We start from the raw sequence: 22,386 nt of genomic DNA, 5'->3' as shown, positions 1-22,386 counted from the left end.
ATTCCAATGTTTAAACCTTGTCTGTAAACAAAAACAAATGTGGATTACCATTGTAATCCAGGTGAGTACTGGCGTTACGGAATTTAACGCGAGTAACGAAGGGTTAAGAGATATACATCGGCTCTTAGAATAAAAATCCACATTTTTTCTTTAATGTTTTTCAAACTTTCGTGACATGATTCTTGGGAGTAAACAGAGCGATTTGTATAATTCAAACTTAAAAATCAAATTTAGGGGCCAAAAGACAATTTTTTTGGAGAAACATGAACAAAATTTTGGACCGACCTAATTCCATTAGAAATTGACCTAGGCTAAAACTTCTTTCGCCAAAATGATCCCCTACATATGGAGAATGTTACATACTAAAATTATTTATTTATTTTGAATCATTCAAAAGATATGCCACATTATATGAGCACTTTAGAAAAAAATACAGTAAAACCCCGATAAGACACTGTTCAAGGGACCGCGAGTAAACCGTATATTAACCGGGACCGCGTATTAGGCGGGTATACTAATTTTGACTTATATACAGTATCTATTAGCATTTTTCTTTATTGAAATACATGATTCATGAAAGGTAATACAGTATTACTCCATTATGTAATTACTGTACTGTACGTTAAAGGCATTTACGATACTGTATGTATGTACTGTACTTAATTCTTTCGAAGAGAGTCCTTTATAGTTGTTTGCCATGTGCGTGTTCTCCAAGTCCTCATGTTTACCACACTTCACTCTCTTGTGCTTACATCCTCCCGACGTCGCAGCTGCAGTGATTGAGTCGCGATTTTTTATTATCGTTATTAATGCCGATGATGGGATTCCTAACGAATCAGACAGTTGTTTCTGATTAAGAGTACAGTTTTCATCGTACTTTCGTAAGATTTCGAATTTTTCAGACACAAAAAGCGCTTTTCGTGTAACACTCATTGTAATCACACAGACACTTCAATACACTAAAAGATAACAAACTGACCAGCAAAAATTTCCAGAATTTTATTACGGTCGAGTGAGGAATGTTGCTTGAGAAAGAGAGGATTAGCAAGAGGGAGGATTATTGTAACTGTAAGCTGCGCAGGTAAAGGGTCGAATAAGATAGCGTAACAAGAGGGTGGGGTATTGTATAGTATGAGGGTTTAAATGCGCAGGTAAAGGTTCGAATGCAATACTTTTCAGGTTAATGGCACCAGTAAGTTCAATGGCCAAAATGATTCATTGCTGTTATAGTAGCCTACATTGCTGAAAATTACATCGAAAATATTCCACAAAAATAGCGTATTATGCGGGACTTGAGCGCAACAAACGGGGTATTTTATAAAGGCATTATATATTAAATGTTCAGGGACCAGACAAAAAAAGCCTATTACACAGGATAACATAATAAGCGGGCGCGTCTTATCAAGGTTTTACTGTATATATAAATTTGGGGGGAATAAAATAATTATCGATTGAAAATAATAATTTTAGTTTACAACATAGCCATATGTTTAAATTTTAATTTGGTATCTCAATGAAGTCTTTTGCCTAATTGGAAATCTACTTTTTGTCCGTTGGAAGGCTAATAAATGTCGGAAAATGTGAAATAGGATAAAACAGACACTGAAGATGTCATAAGGTATAGAAAGTATAGTGTGCTTATATTGTGAATGCCCAAATAATTATGAAATTTTTTAGATAATGGGTACAAGTTATATATATTTGGAAACGAAAAAATGAGCTTTCAGATTAGGCAAAAACATTATTTACTAAAATTTTTAAGAAAACTAACATTTCTAGAGTCGATGTATACCTTAAACTAGCACAACTAACCCAATAAATTGTACAAGAGTTGAACATAAAACACGACTGCTGCTTTGAGCTCACAATTGGTCTGCTGCATACACTATCAGCTGCAAGATCAGTGTCGTGTTTTGCCTCAGACGTGCTTTATATCATCTCTAGTCTCAACTAGCGAGTTTATCACGAAACACCAACCAGATGTTGCGAGTGTTGTCGCAGTATTTGTTGCTGTCATATGCCTGCACAGAATGCGAGGGAATTCTGTATAATACCACATATTGAATCCAATAGTGTTACATTAACACAGATTGAATCCAGTAGATATGGGTCTTGTTGTTTCACAGATATAATCTGATAGAAATGGTCTTGTGGTACCTCAGATTGAATTCAGTACACTTGGGTCTTGTAATACCACAGATTGAATCCAGTAAAAGTGAGTCTTATAGAGTAGCAAAGGTTGAATGCAGTAGGCACAGCTTCTGTTGTACCACAGATGGAACTTGGAATTCCGTTCAGAAATTATTCTGTTTGGAGCTGGTAATGGTTCTTAATTTACGACCAAATCTTTTGACACACTGTAAACAGACAGTTTTTCAGTTAAATTTTCGTGAAACTGTTGAATTAAAAGTGGTTGTGAAGCTTGAAACTGTGGTATATAAGAAATCTGTAGTTAATGTAAATATTTGTTTTGTTAAGGAAATAGAGTTGAAACTGGGATTTATGACAAGTGTCATAGAACTTGCTTATAATAAGTGGTTAAATGCTTTTTTTTTTTTTTTTTCCATGGAAGTAGCTTCACTTAATTGTAGCCTGTTAACATAAAATTTCCATTGTGTAAGAATAGAAATCTATTAATTTTTCTGTTTATATTCTTTAGATACATAACAAACGAGAAAGGAACGATGCAATAAAAATCTTGAAGAAAACTAAAAATTCAGGTGGGAACAACATACCAGTTGCTGAGGAAAGTGATGAGGCACCCATGAATCCACAACCCATGTAAGACTTCTTTCTGTTTCTGTTCTTATTTTCAGCAATAGTAGACGAGCTACAGAACGCAAATTTGATTTATTTTGTTTATTATGCTTATTATTGAAGATAATTTGATTACCTGGTTGGGTTTTTTCCGAGATTTTCCCCAACCAAAAGGCAAATGCCAGGTAATCTTTCGGCGAATCCTCGGACCTCACCTCATCTCACTACATCTCGCCAAAATATTGTAAAAAATTGCAGAAAATTGTAGAAAATTACTAAATTGTAAAACTGTAAAAATTGTAAAATATTGTAAAAATTTGTAAAAATTGTAATTGTAATATTGTAAAATTTTGACTTGTTCCACATCTTAAAGCTTCATTGCTCATGTAAGATCTATGGAATATAATAAATGAATGAATGAATGAATGAATGAATGAATGAATGAATGAAATGAATGAATAAAATTATTGTTCAAGATTCAACACATACATACATACATACATACATACACAGCTCATACAACATAATAATGCTTGCCATATGTATGCTTGAAAATTTGCTTGGTAAGAGGGTTAAAATTTGTCAATATTCCTTCATTTATGTGGGACAAATATAAAAAAATTTATTTGAAAAGAAAATATGTCAAAGAAATGCAGTGGAAAAGAAACATTTTACAGCATTATACATATATTGTCTCATAAGTAAGTCTTGTTTTGCATCAAAATCTTCAAAGGAAAGGCCATTAGATACAATCCTTTCAGCAAGATATGTTATCCTGCAGTGATACCAGTTTCTGGTTTTTGTGCGATGAATTCAGTTATACCCATTTCAACAGTTTCCAAGTTTTGAAAATTTCTTCCACACAGGATGTGGACCATGGATGGAAACAGATGATAATCTGAAGGCGCAAGATCAGGGATATATGCTGGGTGTGGTAGCAGTATAATTCCTTCAAATTTCTGAATTTTTTTTCATGGTTCGAGCGGTATGGGGATCTTGCATTGTGTTATTGCAAGATAGTTCTATTTAGATTAAACTAATGTCAGGTACCTTTCTCTCAAAACTTCATGAACTCATTCTGACTGTTCAGAATAAAGATACTCCCAGTGAATCACATCTTCAAAATTCCACCAGACTCATAACATTACTTTGGAGCCAAACCAATTTTAGTTAACAATAGGCTAATGAGAGTGTTTGAGGTGTCAGGGTTATGGTAATATACCCATTTTTCATCACATGTGACAATTCTCCTGATAAATCAATAATCCATTTGATTAGCAATAAAGTGACATCAGATATCCATTCTGTGTTGGCCTGTTCAGACGTCAGTTCATAAGGTATAGATATAAAACTTCTGTATGATTTTCTAAGCGTCTTTATTTGGCGATGTAATGTATTTTTGGAAGCACCAAGTTCTTCTGACAACCTATGAGTACTTTTTTTTGTGGATTTTCTTCCGAAATTAAGCTATGTCCTTAATATTTCATACCTTAGGTCTTCCAGGACATTGTAAACATTTAAAATCTCCTACTCCATTATTGAAACACTAGAACCATCATTGTGCTATATACTCATCAACAACACTTTCACCCGCGACTTTACATATTTTTCAAGTCGCAGCAGCAGCAGCAGCTTTATAATCTTGTTCCGAATAGTGCTTTAGTAATACTCTAATCTCAGACTTTATCACCTCCATTTTATATCCTTTGCATTAACATTTGGTGACTGTCACAAATACGCAATAATAACCTTAGCGTCCTTTAAATTGCAGTGAAATACCAAGCTGAAGTGACAACACACATTTTATTAAGACATGGGGCTTTCTTTTGATGTATCATAATAGCCCTATATAGTTCCTATGAAACGAATATCTATACCTGTTTTAATATTTCCAGCCCTGTGATGTTCAACTGGCTTTTCTACTGCAAAGTACATGTTTTTATTTTATTTTAGGAAAGGGTAAATTCATCATCATCATCATCCCCTTATCGTGTCCTTTTGGAAGGTGGATTCCAAATATGCCTTTATAAATTGTTTGGCGAAATATCTGCTTTCAAGGAAAGGTTTAGGAGCTTTTAAAGGGAAGTAATAAACCCGAAGAGGAATAGTATTCCATAGACTTTACAGAGACATGAGGCAGTAATTCCCTCATAACTGAGCTACTGGTCTGAGAAATATTTTCTATACAAAGTACTGTATATTGTTCGAAGAAAATTCTTTTAGTAGGTAATAGCCAACACTTAAAAAGTCAGCTAGAGGGAGGGACAGACTTGCAACATCTTCCATTTTGGTGTGATTCTTAGCTAAATGCTCATATAGCGACCAGCACTGGGTTAACAGTTTTCTTGTTAGTAGAGGATGCGTTATGACAATCATGTCCAATAAAGGGGAAGAATTCAGCAACTAAATTTTTTTCATTTCATTTGTTTATTTTCTGTAATGTTTTGTATGACTATGTTTTTGGCCCTACATTATTCATCAGCTTTCTTATAGAAATTTCTTCTGTATTTCAATTCTTTATTATTGTGCAGATTGAGGTATAGTACTAGTTGGTGTATGGGGAAGTAGTTTTCAAATCTATGTACCAAAATTGCATTTCTTATTTCACTCTGGACAATACTAGTTTTTTTTTTTTATTACACCTGCTGACTCTATGAAATTAAAAGTAATCATAGATTTCGACATTGCATTAGAGTCTGGAATTAAAAAGGCAGTATTCTGTTCAAAAAATATCTTGATTGCTGGAAAGCATTTTATCTGACTTCCTCTTGGATTTCTAGACTTGTACCGGTATACGACTTTCATCTCTTCTATTTGATTATTGTTCCTGTGTTTATTTTCTACATTTTTAACTATTTAAAATCTGCATTTTCTAATAACAACTTTCCTCTTTTTTTTCAGGCAACCCATAAGAATGATAAACAAGACAAAACATACACTCCAGCTGTCAGGTAAGTGACCATAACAACAGGGAAAGCCTGATCTTATAATTCTTAAATAATGAAGCATAAAATAAACATGGTTTTCATACATTTCCCTAATGCATTCCATTATGTAACAACTGAGTCCAAAAATGATTATGTTGTAGATTTTTTCTTTATAATTTTTATTTATTAGGGAGGAAATAAAATGTTCTAACATTTGTAGAATTTCTTGTTTGTATTACCTCCAAGGAAAATTGAATAATTGAATGTTGTTTGGTCGCTCATAATATTCAAGACTGCATCTTGGTTCGACTTATTCTTTTCATCTGAAGTAAGCCTATGCTGTTGTCACTCTGTAAAAGTAACAGAGAGAGAAGATATGTAGCAGAGCACGTATTTCTATTACATATTTCATTTCATTTATTGTATTCCATACATCTTACATTAGTACTGAAGCTTTAAGGTATGGAAAAACTAAAAATTTTTACAAGATTACAATTTTTTGGTGAGATGAAGTGAGGTGAGGTCGAGGATTCGCCATAGATTACCTGGCATTTTCCTTATGTTTGGGGAAAACTTTGGAAAAAAACCCAACCAGATAATCAGACCAAACGGGGATCTAACCCAATCCCGAGCACAGCTCTGGATCAGCAGGCTAGTGAGTCTGCTGACTGAGCTGCATTGGTGGCTCTACTAAAAATATACAGTACATAGGAATCAGATGATTCAATTTACAAATCTAAAGAATTATTCATCAGTTGAGCTCTAAAATATAATACATAGCAAGTAGGTTAATTAAATTTAAAAGCATAAACGATTCAATCAATTGAAATATACAAAAACTGATAATATACAATATATCATGCAAATTACTTCAAATTACAGCATAAACAATTGAGCTATACATATTACTATTCAATTTGAAGCATATACAATTATTCATCAGCCAAGCTATACAAAAATATACAATACATAGTGAACAGATTAATTCAATTGACAAACATACTTAGTTAAGCTATATAAAATTGCACAATTCATATCAAGTACATTAATTCAATTTATTAGCATAAACAATTCATCCGTTGAGCTATACAGACTATTATTCAATTTACAGCATATACAATTATTTATCAGTTCAGCTATACAAAAATATACAATACATGCCGGTAGTAAACAGCTTAATTCAATTTTATAAGCATATTTTAGTTGAGCTATACAAAATTGTACATTTCATATCAAGTAGAATAATTCAATTTACAAGCATAAACAATTCATCAGTTTTGTAGAAGAAACGTGCATATAGAAATTTGGTTAATTCTATTCTAAACATTTTCTCATGGTCCTTCAAAGCTCTAAGATAATTAGACAGTGCATACTGTAATACATGAATAGTTAACTCCTTTTTTTATAAAAGCCTAGACTAACAGAGGATAGATGAAGATCTGATTTATGTCTTATATTAAAATTATGAATGTCTTGATTAGTAATAAATGTAACTTGGTTTTTAATATAAAACATTATTAGGGAAAGAATTTACTTACAAGGTAAGGTCAAGATTTCTAAATTTTGGATAATCTTATTACCTGATGTCCTTTTATGCACACCGTCCATTATCCTTATATAGTGAGGTTAGTGTGGGATGCTTGGGTTTTGCAGGAACCGTTCCCCGCCAAAAGATGGCATGATCATCCGGAATAGTGCGTCCACATTCTTGGCGCACGCAAGCAATGAGTGACACTGCAGTTTCGCTTTAGTTGTGTTACATTGTGAGAATTAAGTTGGCGGTGAAAGTTTTAATCTTAAAAATTTAAGTTAAGTTTAAAGTGCTCCATGTAGGCTACTGTTGTAATGACTTATTCATTACATGAACTTACTCATCTATACAATACATACGTATGGAAACAAAAATCTTGTGTGGCGACAAGATACAAATTTCGGGAAAATTTTCCAGAGATACCTGTTCCAGCTGCCAATACAATAAGAATATTTTATAAGAAGTCCATGAGAAAGGTTCGATAAACGATGAAAAACCGAAAAGAAAACACTGTGTTCTGTCGGAAGAGAAATTGAGCAAGGTTGGTGAAAGATTGGAACACATCCCTCAGAAATCCTTCAGATGTTTAACGCAGGAAACTGGAATAAGTAAAAGTTGTGTTCGTGTAGCGACAAAATTACTTCAATTAAAGCCCTAGAGAATTCCCATAGTCCAGGAATTAAGACTGAAGAACTTGCGAGAGTGACTGAAAATTTCATAAAAAAGATATCAAATGTGTGTTGCATAAATGGAGGACATTTTGAGCAACGAATGTGAGATTGGTAAGTACTGTAACTTTCAAGCATTATAAAAGTAAGATTGTAGGTCTAAAAGTTCCGAATATGTGCGCTTGTTCGTCACGGTAACCAACATGGATAGCTGGGCTGACTCCAGATGAAAACTCGAACGTACCCAACTAACCTCACTGTACTTTCTTTTGTAAAACAAAAATATGTTTAGCTTCAGACAAATTGCACCAGAATATTAATCCATATTTCATTACAGAATGATAATGTGCACAGTATGACATTTTAAGTATGTTTATATCACCAAGAGAAGATAAGAATCTTAATGGATAACAGGCAGAGCTCAATTTAGAAATGATATAGTCTATGTGTATTTTCCAGTTCAAGTGATTATCCAACTCTAAACCAAGAAACTTTGTGCTTATAAATTCTTTGAAATGAGTTCCATTTAATCTAATGCAGTAGAAAAACTAAGCACTATTATATATACAGAATTTGACTACATTTGTTTTATCAATGTAATTAAGTGCTCGCTTATTTGCATGGAACCATTCATTCGATTCATTTAGAAGTGTTTATAAAGTGATCGTATTGTTTGCTTGAAATAATAATACTTGTATCATCTGCAAGGGATAAATTATTTATGGTTAAGGCTAAATTATTAATATAAATTAGAAACAACAGTGGACTTAAAATTGAAACTTCATGTTTAATATTATATGGTTCACTCATTTTAAAGAAAATAATACAAAAGTACGTAATATTATTATAAATGGATGCTAGTAATTCTTAGCATACTTCGTGAAAGCAAAGGTGAATGAAATTGTTTCTGTTTTTGAGTTGTGCAGAGTCATCAGAGAAATAATAAAAGTGCTTTGGTTTAATTTGGAATTATCTATTAAAAGCTTCCTTTGCCATTGTTATTCTCCTTTTGACTTCTGGAAGTAGCTCATATTACTGGTTATAGTACACCCTAAGTCTTAGAAGCTATCCATTTGTTCTAATGCTTCATTTCTAATTCACACATTTATGTTCTTTATTTGTCTTCTGATAATCATAGTCTTCGTTTTGTTTGCATTTATCTTCGTTCCCTATAGTACTGCTCACAGCTGTCATTTAGCTCCAATAGCATATCCCTTATTCTCATCTCCTCTTCTTCTTATTGTGCCATATCATCAACAAAACTTTTACACTTTTATTCTTCTTCCTCCTATTGTCACCCTTTCCATACCGGTATTCTGAAAACTGTTCTTCACTAAATCCTCCAAGTAAGCTTAAATGTTGAAAAGGATAGGTGATAAAGGACATCCTTGTCGTACTTCTCTCCCTATTAACATAAGAATAAAACTACCTGGTTACTTTTGTCATTATTTATGATGTTTGCGGGTTGAAATCTGGTTGAGGATGATAGATTTGGAGAATGATAATTCTTAGTATGCTTCATTCAGAAGAAGGCTAAAGGTAGGGATCTTGTGCCATAGAGTTCCTGTACTTGAATCATATTATCCTTGAATTAGAGAGTTCCAGAAAAATATTTACTAGCTGTTTTTCACACATGTTAAAATCAAAATCTACTAATTGTCATCTTATTACTAGGGAGGCGGGGTAATGAATTCCTGCTGCCAGAAATTAAAGTTGATTCTGTCAGAATATCAGAGTTCAGAAAAATGTTAGTTGATCATTGAAAATCCAAAGAAACTGGCACCGTTTTGAGAAAGAGAGAGATAAACCTATACTGAGTTTTGTTTTTGTTAGATATTTCACCTAGTGAAGAAGAAGAATTTTCAAGAACAAACATAGAGAGTAGTCTTGTCAGGAGAAATATTTACGAAGATAAAGGAAGAGGAAGGCAGACTTTGAACAAAAATCAGAAAGTAGTCCATGCACAGGTTCACTCTGAAAACACTGACGAGGACGAATCACATGTGACAGCAAATGAAGGTAAAGAATTCTAACATATAATTAAAATTATAAAAAATGGGTTAAAACAGTTGTCTGAACACACAAAATAGGTGCACTTGTTCTTCAGTTATATATTTTTCGAGGCTAGAGCTGCCCCCATCTTCAGTAACGTTTTTGGTGCGATTCATAGGCGTGATGTCTTGGGTAGATGTTGCACGACGATGCACTTAACTGGGACAATAAAAGAAGCACAACATCTGTTGAAGGCATCATGCCAATGAATCTCACCATAAAAATTTCTGAAGATGGGGCAGCATTAACCCTGAAAAATGTGTAACTGAAGACCAACCACAGCCACAGTTTTAAACTCATTTTTATAATTTTAATGATATGTGAACACTGTATAAAACGTGACCACATTGTCTATTTTAAGATATTTCTGAAGGTAAAAGAATGTTATTTGAAACATAGTTGAGTCAGGAACCCATCTAAGTCTTCAAATGTAGTTGAGTCTAATTTTATTTCTCTGGACATACATTAGTTTTAGAATAAATTAAACTTCTTTATCTGGTTTGATTCTTAACTACGAGATATTAAGAATGCATGACAACACTTTCCTGCAATGAATTTTGTTGGTCAGTATGGCAAGCATATACAGATGTGGACAAATTATTAGCAAAATGTACGATTTTTGTGACATATTTTTACAAAATTTGTCTTTTCAATTTAGATTACTGTTGACATTTTTATGATTATAGTATACAGAAATATGTGAAAATGTCAAATGCAGTCAAAATTGAAAAGTCAAATTTTGTAAAATTGTACCATAAAAATCGTCAGTTTTGCTAATAATTTGTCCACGTTTGTAGTGTTAAAGAAGGGTTGCAAAGATTAATATTCTAACACTTTCTGGTAGTAAAGCAGCTTTGAAAACTTCTGAATTCTATGGTAGGCCTACAGTCATGGAATGCCTCGTCTTTCACATTACTGGCATAACATAATTCTGTGAAGCTTATGTAGGTATTGGAGCATGTAGAGAGAGTTTCGAGACAGTGGAAAAGCTTATTTGGTTTTTGTGATCCGATGCCTGTTAAATAATGACTATTATTCAGTTTACACAGTTCCTTAATAGTTCTGTATGTATTGTCTCGTGAATTTAGTATTTTTTCAACTATTTCTTCTCTATAAAACATTTTAAAAACTAATCTATAATGAATTTAAATACTATTATAGTCACAATCATGCCATGGTATGAAAGAAAAATTTCACAACCTCGAGCGGGATTCGAACCTGCGACTTCCTGTACTCCGGTCAGGCGCTCTACCACTGAGCTATCGAGATGTTCTCATGCCACCGGAGTACAGGAAGTCGCAGGTTCGAATCCCGCTCGAGGTTGTGAAATTTTTCTTTCATACCATGGCATGATTGTGACTTAAATTCATTAATATGTCACATCAACGGACGTTTATACGTCACCAACATCGTAAGATGAAGATTACATTTGTAAAGTTTCTTCCCACCCATAAGTAGTGCTGACTAGATCAGACGCTATGGACAGTACTTACTCTATAACAGAGTCGCCAGTATGAAAGGATAATTCCAAGCCTTTGTTGTGAGACGATCTCGATAGCTCAGTGGTAGAGCGCCTGACCGGAGTACAGGAAGTCGCAGGTTCGAATCCCGCTCGAGGTTGTGAAATTTTTCTTTCATACCATGGCATGATTGTGACTATAATAGTATTTAAATTCATTAATATGTCACATCAACGGACGTTTATACGTCACCAACGTCGTAAGATGAAGATTACTAATCTATAAAGTCTCTTACATTTATTTTATATTATTTTTTTATTATTATTATTATTATTATTATTATTATTATTATTATTATTATTATTATTATTGTTGGTGTTCTTGTTGTTATGGTGAGAGAACTGAAATATTACTCTTGATTTCTTGTTCCTTTTTTTTTTTTAAGATGATGATGTTACGGTATGCTTGCCTTTTTATATTGTTATCCGACAGAATGAAAATTTAGCTATTTTTTTTTTCTTCTACATATATATTTGTAACACCGTTCCCAGTGTGTCAAAAACTTTAGCTATTTTGGTGCGCATGCGTTGATCCACCTCCACCTCCTACTTGAATGTTCGAGGGGAGGGGGATAGGGTAGTGATCTTGGTTGGAAAAGGAAGTTAGTTCTCGACTGGCCCTGAGACAGACGATTAAGAATGTGGAATCAGCTCAGCTGGAGGAATCAGCCAACTTAAAATTGACGTTAGAATCCGATAAGTATACACCGGGAACTTGAGACTGTGCTTGTGAGATGGGACATAAGTGGGTTAACAGTTTTTTAAAAGATATGTAAAAAAGGGGTTGTTGTTAATTGAAAATAGTTTGGTTATTTGTTTGGTTTTTCCCCGAAGGTTTTGTTGTTATTCTATATTAAGAAACATTATGATGTAGGGAGATATTGTTATTACTTATTTTCGGAAGTTTTTCTTGTTAATGTCCTTTTTAGATAGAGATCATAATTAAAGAGAATATTCTTGTTGTTGGATGTTTTTTTTTTTAAGAGATAATTATAATAAAGGAGGTATGGTAATTTGAATTTATTTTCCTTTTCTGAATTCATTCTGGTTTTCCAAGTTAAATATTGGTGTGGTTGAGGAACCGTCACAATGATAAACGAGATGGAAGTCCTCCTGTGTCTGAGCATGGTAAGGGGAGTTTCGAGGGGTATATAAAAATGAAAAAAGAGATAATTCTACAAAATCCAGTAAGAGAACTGCATTTAATTCAGGTAGAAAAAAGAAACCTGCCTCAGAATATGAATCAGGTGCTAAATTTCTTAATATTGCTTCTTCCTTAAAGTAAACTTGTTTACTGTAATTTTAGTTGTGTTTCTCCCATAGTGTACAATATGGATACAATATTGTGAGAGAACTGAAATATTACTCTTGATTTCTTATTTCTTCTTTTTTTTTAAGATGATAACAAACGAGATGGAAGTCCTCCTGTGTCTGAGTATGGTAAAGGGAGTTTCGAGGGGAATATAAAAATGGAAAAAGGGAAGAATAAGAAGACACTTGTAGAGAATTCTACAAAATCCAATAAGAGAACTGCAATTAATGCAGTTAGAAAGAAGAAACCTACCTCAGAATATGAATCAGGTGATCAATTTCTTAATATTGCTTCTTCCTTAGAGTAGCACATTGCTTACTGTAATTTTAGTTGTGTTTCTCCCTTAGTATGCAATATGGATACAATATTGTGGTTTTGAAAATAATGTTTTGCGATTTTGGCAACAAATATTATTGGTAAATAAACAATACTGCATACTTACTTACTTACTTACAAATGGCTTTTAAGGAACCCGAAGGTTCATTGCCGCCCTCACATAAGCCCGCCAGCGGTCCCTATCCTGTGCAAGATTAATCCAGTCTCTATCATCATACCCCACCTCCCTCAAATCCATTGTAATATTATCCTCCCATCTACGTCTCGGCCTCCCTAAAGGTCTTTTTCCCTCCGGTCTCCCAACTAACACTCTATATGCATTTCTGGGTTCGCCCATACGTGCTACATGCCCTGCCCATCTCAAACGTCTGGATTTAATGTTCCTAATTATGTCAGGTGAAGAATACAATGCGTGCAGTTCTGTGTTGTGTAACTTTCTCCATTCTCCTGTAACTTCATCCCGCTTAGCCCCAAATATTTTCCTTAGCACCTTATTCTCAAACACCCTGAACCTATGTTCCTCTCTCAGAGTGAGAGTCCAAGTTTCACAACCATACAGAAGAACCGGTAATATAACTGTTTTATAAATTCTAACTTTCAGATTTTTCGACAGCAGACTGGATGATAAGAGCTTCTCAACCGAATAATAACACGCATTTCCCATATTTATTCTGCGTTTAATTTCCTCCCGAGTGTCATTTATATTTGTTACTGTTGCTCCAAGATATTTGAATTTTTCCACCTCTTCGAAGGATAAATCTCCAATTTTTATATTTCCATTTCGTACAATATTCTGGTCACGAGACATGATCATATACTTTGTCTTTTCGGGATTTACTTCCAAACCGATCGCTCTATTTGCTTCAAGTAAAATTTCCGTGTTTTCCCTAATCGTTTGTGTATTTTCTCCTAACATATTCACGTCATCCACATAGACAAGAAGCTGATGTAACCCGTTCAATTCCAAACCCTGCCTGTTATCCTGAACTTTCCTAATGGCATATTCTAGAGCGAAGTTAAAAAGTAAAGGTGATAGTGCATCTCCTTGCTTTAGCCCGCAGTGAATTGGAAAAGCATCAGATAGAAACTGACCTATACGGACTCTGCTGTATGTTTCACTGAGACACATTTTAATTAATCGAACTATTTTCTTGGGAATACCAAATTCAATAAGAATATCATATAATACTTCCCTCTTAACCGAGTCATAAGCCTTTTTGAAATCTATGAATAACTGATGTACTGTACCCTTATACTCCCATTTTTTCTCCATTATCTGTCGAAAACAAAAAATCTGATCAATAGTCGATCTATTACGCCGAAAACCGCACTGATGATCCCCAATAATTTCATCTACGTACGGAGTTAATCTTCTCAAAAGAATATTGGACAAAATTTTGTGCGACGTCAACAAAAGTGATATTCCTCGAAAGTTACCACAGTTGGTTTTGTCCCCCTTTTTAAAAATAGGTACAATTATGGACTCCTTCCATTGTTCTGATACAATTTCCTTTTCCCAAATAGCAAGTACAAGTTTATAAATTTCGCTATATAATGCGCTCCCACCCTCTTGTATTAATTCTGCTGGAATTTGATCGATACCTGGAGACTTGTACTTTTTCAGATTTTCTATCGCAATTTCGACTTCTGAAAGCGTGGGTTCGGGTATAAATGGCTCAGCAGTTTGTATTTCAATTTCGTCCCGATCATTTCTATTTGGCCTATGTACATTTAGTAGTTGCGCAAAATAGTTTTTCCATCTGTTTAGGATTGATGGAGAGTCTGCAAGCAAGTCACCATTCTCATCCTTGATCACGTTTACCCTTGGCTGATATCCGTTCTTAAATTCCTTTATACCCTTATATAAATCTCGAATGTTTTTATTCTTACTATTTGTTTCTACCTCATTCAGTTTTTCCTTCAAGTAACCTCTCTTTTTATTCCTAAGTGTACGACTTGCTTCCCGTCTTTCATTGAAATAATTATCTCTCTTCTCCTCAACTGGATCCTGTAAGAATTTCAATTTTGCCTGTTTCCTTCTTTCTACTACCATGCAACAATCTTCATCAAACCACGGTTTCTTTTTCTTAGTTTCATAATAACCTATACTCTGCTCAGCTGCAATTTTGATACTATCTCTGATATTTTCCCACACGCTATTAACATCTAATTCTTTCTCAACTTCGTCGGAACTTTCTAAAGTGGCAAACCTATTCGAAATTTCGACCTGATAATTTTGCTTAGCTTCCTCGTCCTTTAATTTCAAAATATTGAATTTAGTAATATTAACTTGTTGCTCTACTCGCTTGGCTACTGATAATCTTTCTCTTAATTCTCCAATCACCAAATAATGGTCAGAATTATAGTCTGCACCCCTGAAAGTTCGAATATCTACTATACTAGTATGTCTCCGTTTATCTATCAAGATGTGATCTATTTGGTTGTGTGTCAATCCATCTGGAGAAGTCCAAGTATATTTATGTATATCCTTATGGGGGAATGTTGTACTTTTGACAATTAAATTTTTCGATGTGGCAAAGTTGACTAATCTAACTCCATTGTCACTACTAATTGCGTGTAGGCTCTCTTTTCCAATAGTTGGTATAAAAATATCCTCCCGTCCTACTTTAGCATTGAAATCCTCCAATAAAATTTTCATGTGATATCTAGGGAACTGATCAAAAGTATGTTCCAATTCCTCATAGAAGCTATTCTTTATATGGTCGTCTTTCTCTTCTCTAGGGGCGTGAGCATTTATAACTATGATGTCGCACCATCTACCCTTAAGTACTAAATATGATAACCTGTCACTGATAAATTCGACCTTTTTTACTGCTGATTTTATTCTTTTATGAACAAAGAATCCTGTTCCTAATTGGTGATTATTGTTTCCTTCCCCATAATACAACAAGTAATCTCCTATTTGTGATATGCCATTCCCATCTAACCTAACCTCTTGTACTCCTACGAAGTCTATTCTATATCTAGCTAGTTCTTTTGCTACTAATGTTACCCCTCCTGTTCTATAAAGACTAGTTACGTTCCAAGTGCCAAATCTCAAATCCTTATTCCTTTGCTGTGGTCGTGCCAGAGAATCAAACAATACTGCATAGTGGTAATAAATAATATTAAACTTTTTCAAGCTAAGAAAAAATTGATGCCAAATGTAAAATACACAGCACTAATATGTGAACATTTGATAAGTAACGTTACTAATAGTAATCAAACATACATTGAGTTAAATTTATTAATATGGTATTGAAATGGCATCTCTGAAGAGAAAAGCTAATTAGGCTCTATTTTTTCTCTAATGTCGCTTATATTGGAGTATATGCCATTTATGCCTCTGTCTATTTTGTTGATGATTATGATGAAGAATTCTGTTCTGAGGTGGAGCATCCATTAAGTCGGATTCTATTTGCCCTGTATGATAGAATGACATGAATATGGAAGTAGGCGAGATAGATAAAGGTGAAGGTGATAACGATGGCAAAATAAGCAAAGGATCAGGCTCCGTTGTACTGCATAAATTTCTTATTATTTCCTAGGATGATTAATCACAGGTCTACGTCAGTTTTGCCGACTGCAAAGTAACAGCTGATCTTTATTAATTTTAGGGTGATGGATCCATAAATCGTATCCATTTTGCACATCACTTCAGGTTTTTTCTCAGAAGACAACTTCATGTATTTTTTTGTTGCTGATTCCTGTCAGAATGGCCACCATTAATCGAAAATGTAAAAACGATCCAAACACATTCTGCTACATTTGTGGCTGTTTTAAAACCAGAGCAAAGGACAGATATATCAGACTTTGTATGAAAAGCATATGATGCATATTTAGGGATTAAACTAGGCGACCAGGACAAATACTGTGCATCACATAAAGTGTGTAGAACATGTGTTGAAAATGTCAGGCAGTGGATTCAGTTTTGAAGTGTCAGTGCAGAGAGGTCCAGTGTCTAGCAGAACAAAATTAATAACATCTCTTCTATATAACAGATTTTTGTGAAACTTTGTACAGCAGTTACATGTAGCATATTTGTTTTGTATACAAACTCTCAATGTGTTTGTATGAAAGAAACTACCCCATTATAGGGGAAGAATAACTCTTTTCCTATCTAACATATTTTCATCAAACTTCATGCAGTAGTTACAGTAACGTATTTGTTTTGTATAAAAACTCTCATTACGTTTATGTAAAAGAAACTACACCATTATAGAGGGTGAATTTAGACAAAATTAATAACTTTTCTTCTATGCAACATATTTTCATGAAACCTTGTAAGGAAGGTAAGCTTCATATAAAAAGGTTTCTGTTAGCACTGTTACGTACTTTTATTGGTGCATGCATATGTTTCTGTATGAGACAGAAAAAGAGAGAAATTGTTTTAAGTTATGCCCTATTATAATTTGTAGTTGACCTACAGTTCAAGCCCTATACAACTCGGTCCGAAACATTGTGGATATGGATGTAACACTGTAAGAAACATGTCCTCCGAAAATACCTTTATTAAATCATCATATTCCGATATACTGTACCACGGTCAAGCTATAACAGGGGGAGGAGATAAATGATGTCTCCCATAACCCTGTTATATGGGGATTCTATGATTTTGCTTTGCCTCTCCCCCTCGCCCCCCCTCCCAAGGAAACTGTTCTCTCTCCGCCTATGATCTGCACATATTGTGACAGGGAATCAAAACTCCTACTTAATTTGACGTTAAAAACTGGTCATTAAGTGAATTTTCAGCTGAATAAAGAATTTTCAACATTTGCTATAAAGGTTAGTAATCTCCCAAGATAATCTACATTGTGGCTAGCTCATTCATTTTGAAATAAAGAAGGAAAGAAATGTGTTAGTTCTATATAAATCACTCTGTACAATTTTGCTCGTTTTTGCTTCTTTTATGAGATAAAAATTGTTTTATAAGAAACATTTCATAGCATGTTTTGGGGAAGTCATCTATTTAATTTCTAATATGCTCAATCAACTTAAGAGAGCAATGTATTATGATAATACATGATGTAAAGAATTGTAGTTTTGTCCTTTAAATATGCAGAAATTTCATCCGAACAAATATAACATTTTAAAATTACTTTTCAAAATGAAATGTTACATTTGTTCAACTCAAATTTCTGCACATCTAAAGGACAAAACTAAAATTCTTTATATCATTTATTATCATAATACACTGTTCTCTTAACAAGCTTAACAATTTTTATCTCGAAAAGGAAACAAAAACGAGCAAAACTGAATTCATATTTTTTGTTTGAAATATCTCAAAGAATAACCTCCTGAAATTAATGATATTATTTACGATTCATTCTGTATAATAAAACCATAAGCTAATAAATTATATATGCACATTGAATATATAAATTACTGCTTCTTATCATAGATTTTTATAGATTTTAAAATTCTCTTCTGCTGTCATGGCTGTCCAGTGGCTAAAGCACGGTCATCTCATTGCGGGTGTTGCACACAGGATCCTGTATGCACACCCTGTGCAACGACTTTGTCGGTAAATTGGCCTATACAACTGGCTTCATGTATGTATGTATGTATTTATTAACACTACAATTGGGTATACACCTGGTGGCAGTGATATATAATATACAATAACATTACAAGAATTATATTCATAAAATTTACAGTAATTAGAGCAATAAAAAAATTAAATAAACGTAAATTTAATTCTAACTATAATTAAATAGATGTAATAATTCTAGGACTATAAATAAAAACCTATGCTATAATAGCACGTACAATAAACGAAAGTATACCTAATCTATAAGTATTTCTATTAAACCCAACTATTACCAACTTAAGTAATTACATATCACCTGAATTAATTACATATCAACTTAATTAATTACATGACACAACTTAGATAATTACACTGCACCTACAATTATATTTTCAGTCTAATCTTCTCAACCTTTCCTTAAATGTGTTGATTTTGAGAGGACCACCCTGAAAGATTGCCGCAGGTAAGCTGTTCCATTCTACTATTGTGCTGTTAACAAAGGAAAATTTTGCCACGTCTGTTCTTTGTTTTCTGTATTTAAACTTCCTAATATGATCAGCCCTGCCTAAGTATGATGGTGTCACTAATCTAGCATTGATGTCGGTCCATGCTTTGTGTCCCATTTGTGCCTTAAACAATGAGGTCAGTCTGGTTTTTCGTTGCCTTGATTTGAGAATTTCTCACCTTAGGTCTTTTACTGCTTCTTCATCCTGCCCCCTTCCCATTTTGACATATTTTGCAGCCCTGTGTTGGACCTTTTCTATTGAATCGATTTGGTTTTGTCTGTACGGATCCTAACCTACTGCTTCATATTCCATATTTGATATGGATGAATACAAAATTCAAATTATTCATTTGTTAAAAAAAATCGGAGACATTATTCATTTTCCGGAACTATGCTTCATGTTTAGTCTGACAAAACCTGGGCATTTGTGGGGAGAAAACATTTTTTTTTTTCACATTTGTATTGTGTACAATATAAAAGTAGAAAAACATGTATAACAGGAAAGGAATTGAAAGTAAGAATCATTAGAGTTCAGAATATTTTGCAATCACGTAACTACCTAGAATGAAGGGAATGAATTAAATAGAATGCAGTAAAATGTTACTGATCCCTACTGGAAATTCAACTAATTTTACTGTCGACTGTTCAATTGTATTAAAATGATTTACCTAAAACGTGATGTATATTTGCAGGATAATTAAAATAATCTGAGATTTTGTAACTTGTTCGGCCATTCAGGTAAGACACTTTTTATGAAAATGAGGATATTTTCTATTTTCCGGGATGTATGTTGAACTTAATTGTATTTGCCATTAGGTATGTTATCAATTTAGTTTATATAACTGAAGTTTCATATTAAAAAATAAGATAGAGTTTTAACAAAGCCTCCTATGGGTTCACGTCGTTAATGTTATGTCCTATAGAATTCTCTGTGGTTAAGAATAAATGTGAATTCATTTATTGGTTTTGTAATAAAGATGCAAAGGAATGGATGACAATCTTGAACGTTGTTATAACTGTAGTTGATTGATTTCTTGTTCTTGCAGATTTTAGTCTGCCATGCATTATGTTTCAGGAGCTTTTTTCTATTATTCTGTAGATTAAGGTTCAGTGCATGCTGCAGATAAAGTCAATGTTGGATCTGAAAAATTACTTAGTAGGCTACTTGATTTAACTTTTCGAATGTTCACATTCCCTGCATCTCCATGTTGAAGAAGCTCAGTTCTATACTGAAGCCTATTTACTTCATGAAAGATTAGTTCTGTTATTCTTTCACCTGGAGTAGAATACAAGATTCTAATTTTTTAAAATCATAAGTAGGGCTTTGTGGAGGATGCAGAATTCCTTATAAATCTAGTATCCTTTATCTTGCCAATTTACCCTGCTATGAAGTTGGAAGAACATGTGATAAGAATAGATTTTTCGGTCATGAATCTGATTTCGGATGTAGTTACGTAGGAAAATTCAATTTTGTGGCAGGATCAATGGAACAAAGTTTATGTAAGTCAGTTATTTTATAGGCTTCAACTTTAATAGTTTCGTAAATGGAGAAGTTTTGTATGTAATATGTCACATCAACGGATGTATATACGTCATCCAACATCGTAAGATGAAGATTACATTTGGAGAAGTTTTGGATGTCCTGACGTGCTGAGCAAGTTTGTATGCTGATTCTCAGAATATCAGTTCAGTGTTTCTCTGTATAACCTACTTCCATTTCAATTGAAACAAATATAACGTTTTGTGTGTGTGTGTGTGTGTTTTTTTTAATTAAATTGCCACTTTCAGTTTTGTTCCGGGTCAATGTATTTTAGTACTATTTGGAATGTCCATAACAGGGAACTTCATAGAAAAAAGGTCTTTGCATTTCACATGCTGAATTTGTTTGAATGTGTGATTCATAGATATGAATGAATGAATGAACATATTTGTCTTTAAGCAATATACCTTTTGGTGAGGCAGTACTTCACATTATTAGTACACAGTGCCATCTCCCCATTTTACAACGCCTCTCGTACAAGTCATTTAGGTCATTACTTATTAATTTAGTATTGCAATTCTTCCACTAGTCTTTTATTGTCCATCATCAATTATTCCACTAATTCACTTCTCACCCATTATTATACCAAAAATACTATATTTCTAATTCTTGACCCCCCTCGTGTATGGCACATTTCTCCTCACTTCACATCTCTAACTATTTGCACTTTTCACTGCTAACTTTTCCACATTGCTACTTTATTTAGTTCTTAGTTTTCTTTTCTCACGATTTATTTCCCCTCCACACCATTTCCTTAAGTCATACTGCTTTTTCACCTTGTTTTCCCCTTTTGTTTCAACACTGCTTCCTGAACTATCATCTACTTTCATTACTCTACTTCTTGTCAGCCTCGATTTAGATCTTAGTTCCTTCACCTACTTCGGAATTGCTCCCATCTGATGCCCACCGTGATTCATAGATATATACCTTGTGTTCAAGAGAGAATTGAAACACATTTATCTAACTGTAATTTTATTGATAAACATCGAGTGCAAACTTACAACACTGGCTATTATATGTATACTTCACCCCACAGTCATATAGATGCTTAGTGCATGAGCCATTGGCTGCACTGAACTTTATATAAATACTCTGATCGGTGTAGTCACGAAGAATATGAAACACATTATATTAAGTTATTCTTTTTTTTTCTCCATTTTTTTTACACATGATGAAAGGTCCCATTCCACGCAGTGGCAGTGAAACAATGGAGGACTATGATAGTGTTACTGAAAAACAGAAGAAGATGTCACCTAAAAAAATTCCACAGATGTCAGTGAAAAGTAGAAGGGAGAATGCAGCTGATAATGAAATTGGTAATTACGTATATTCAAAAGATAGACATGTCCGTGTATACAGGAGGCAGAAAGGTAGAGCTTTTATGATTTGTTGAACTCGACATTAAGAAAAGGTGATGTAGTCTTCACCGTGATCTGTGAAAAATCTAGTACTCAGTTTTATAGAGGTTGACTGAGTTCTGGAATTTATAACAAGACTGAAACCACCTCTTTAGGACCCTATACATTCCATCATGGATAATACTATATATACCATATTAACTACTCATTTTTGTAACATGATACATAGATTTTTTCACCTCTATGCACTATCACCTTTACTTTTTAACTTTGCTCTAGAGTATGCCATTAGGAAAGTTCAGGATAACAGAGAAGGTTTGGAATTGAATGGGTTATATCAGCTGCTTGTCT

General features: G+C 33.7%; 1 protein-coding gene across 7 annotated transcripts in view; it reads left to right on the top strand.

Annotated features, from left to right (window-relative positions):
- The window catches only part of LOC138704910 (uncharacterized), a 148,043-nt gene that overhangs the window by 49,714 nt on the left and 75,943 nt on the right, over positions 1-22,386 (top strand). For 5 of the 7 annotated variants that reach the window (XM_069833311.1, XM_069833309.1, XM_069833304.1 and 2 more), the window contains exons 4-8: positions 2,660-2,781; positions 5,659-5,708; positions 9,717-9,902; positions 12,853-13,035; positions 21,856-21,993. In XM_069833311.1, the coding sequence (XP_069689412.1) occupies positions 2,660-2,781; positions 5,659-5,708; positions 9,717-9,902; positions 12,853-13,035; positions 21,856-21,993 (679 nt within the window). The remainder of the gene's footprint in view (positions 1-2,659; positions 2,782-5,658; positions 5,709-9,716; positions 9,903-12,852; positions 13,036-21,855; positions 21,994-22,386) is intronic. The other 2 variants (XM_069833310.1, XM_069833306.1) reach the window with 2 other exon arrangements.

The sequence above is a fragment of the Periplaneta americana genome, chromosome 8 (genome assembly GCF_040183065.1).
Source record: "Periplaneta americana isolate PAMFEO1 chromosome 8, P.americana_PAMFEO1_priV1, whole genome shotgun sequence".
Classification (NCBI taxonomy): domain Eukaryota; kingdom Metazoa; phylum Arthropoda; class Insecta; order Blattodea; family Blattidae; genus Periplaneta; species Periplaneta americana.
This window is presented reverse-complemented; position numbering and strand designations above follow the sequence as displayed.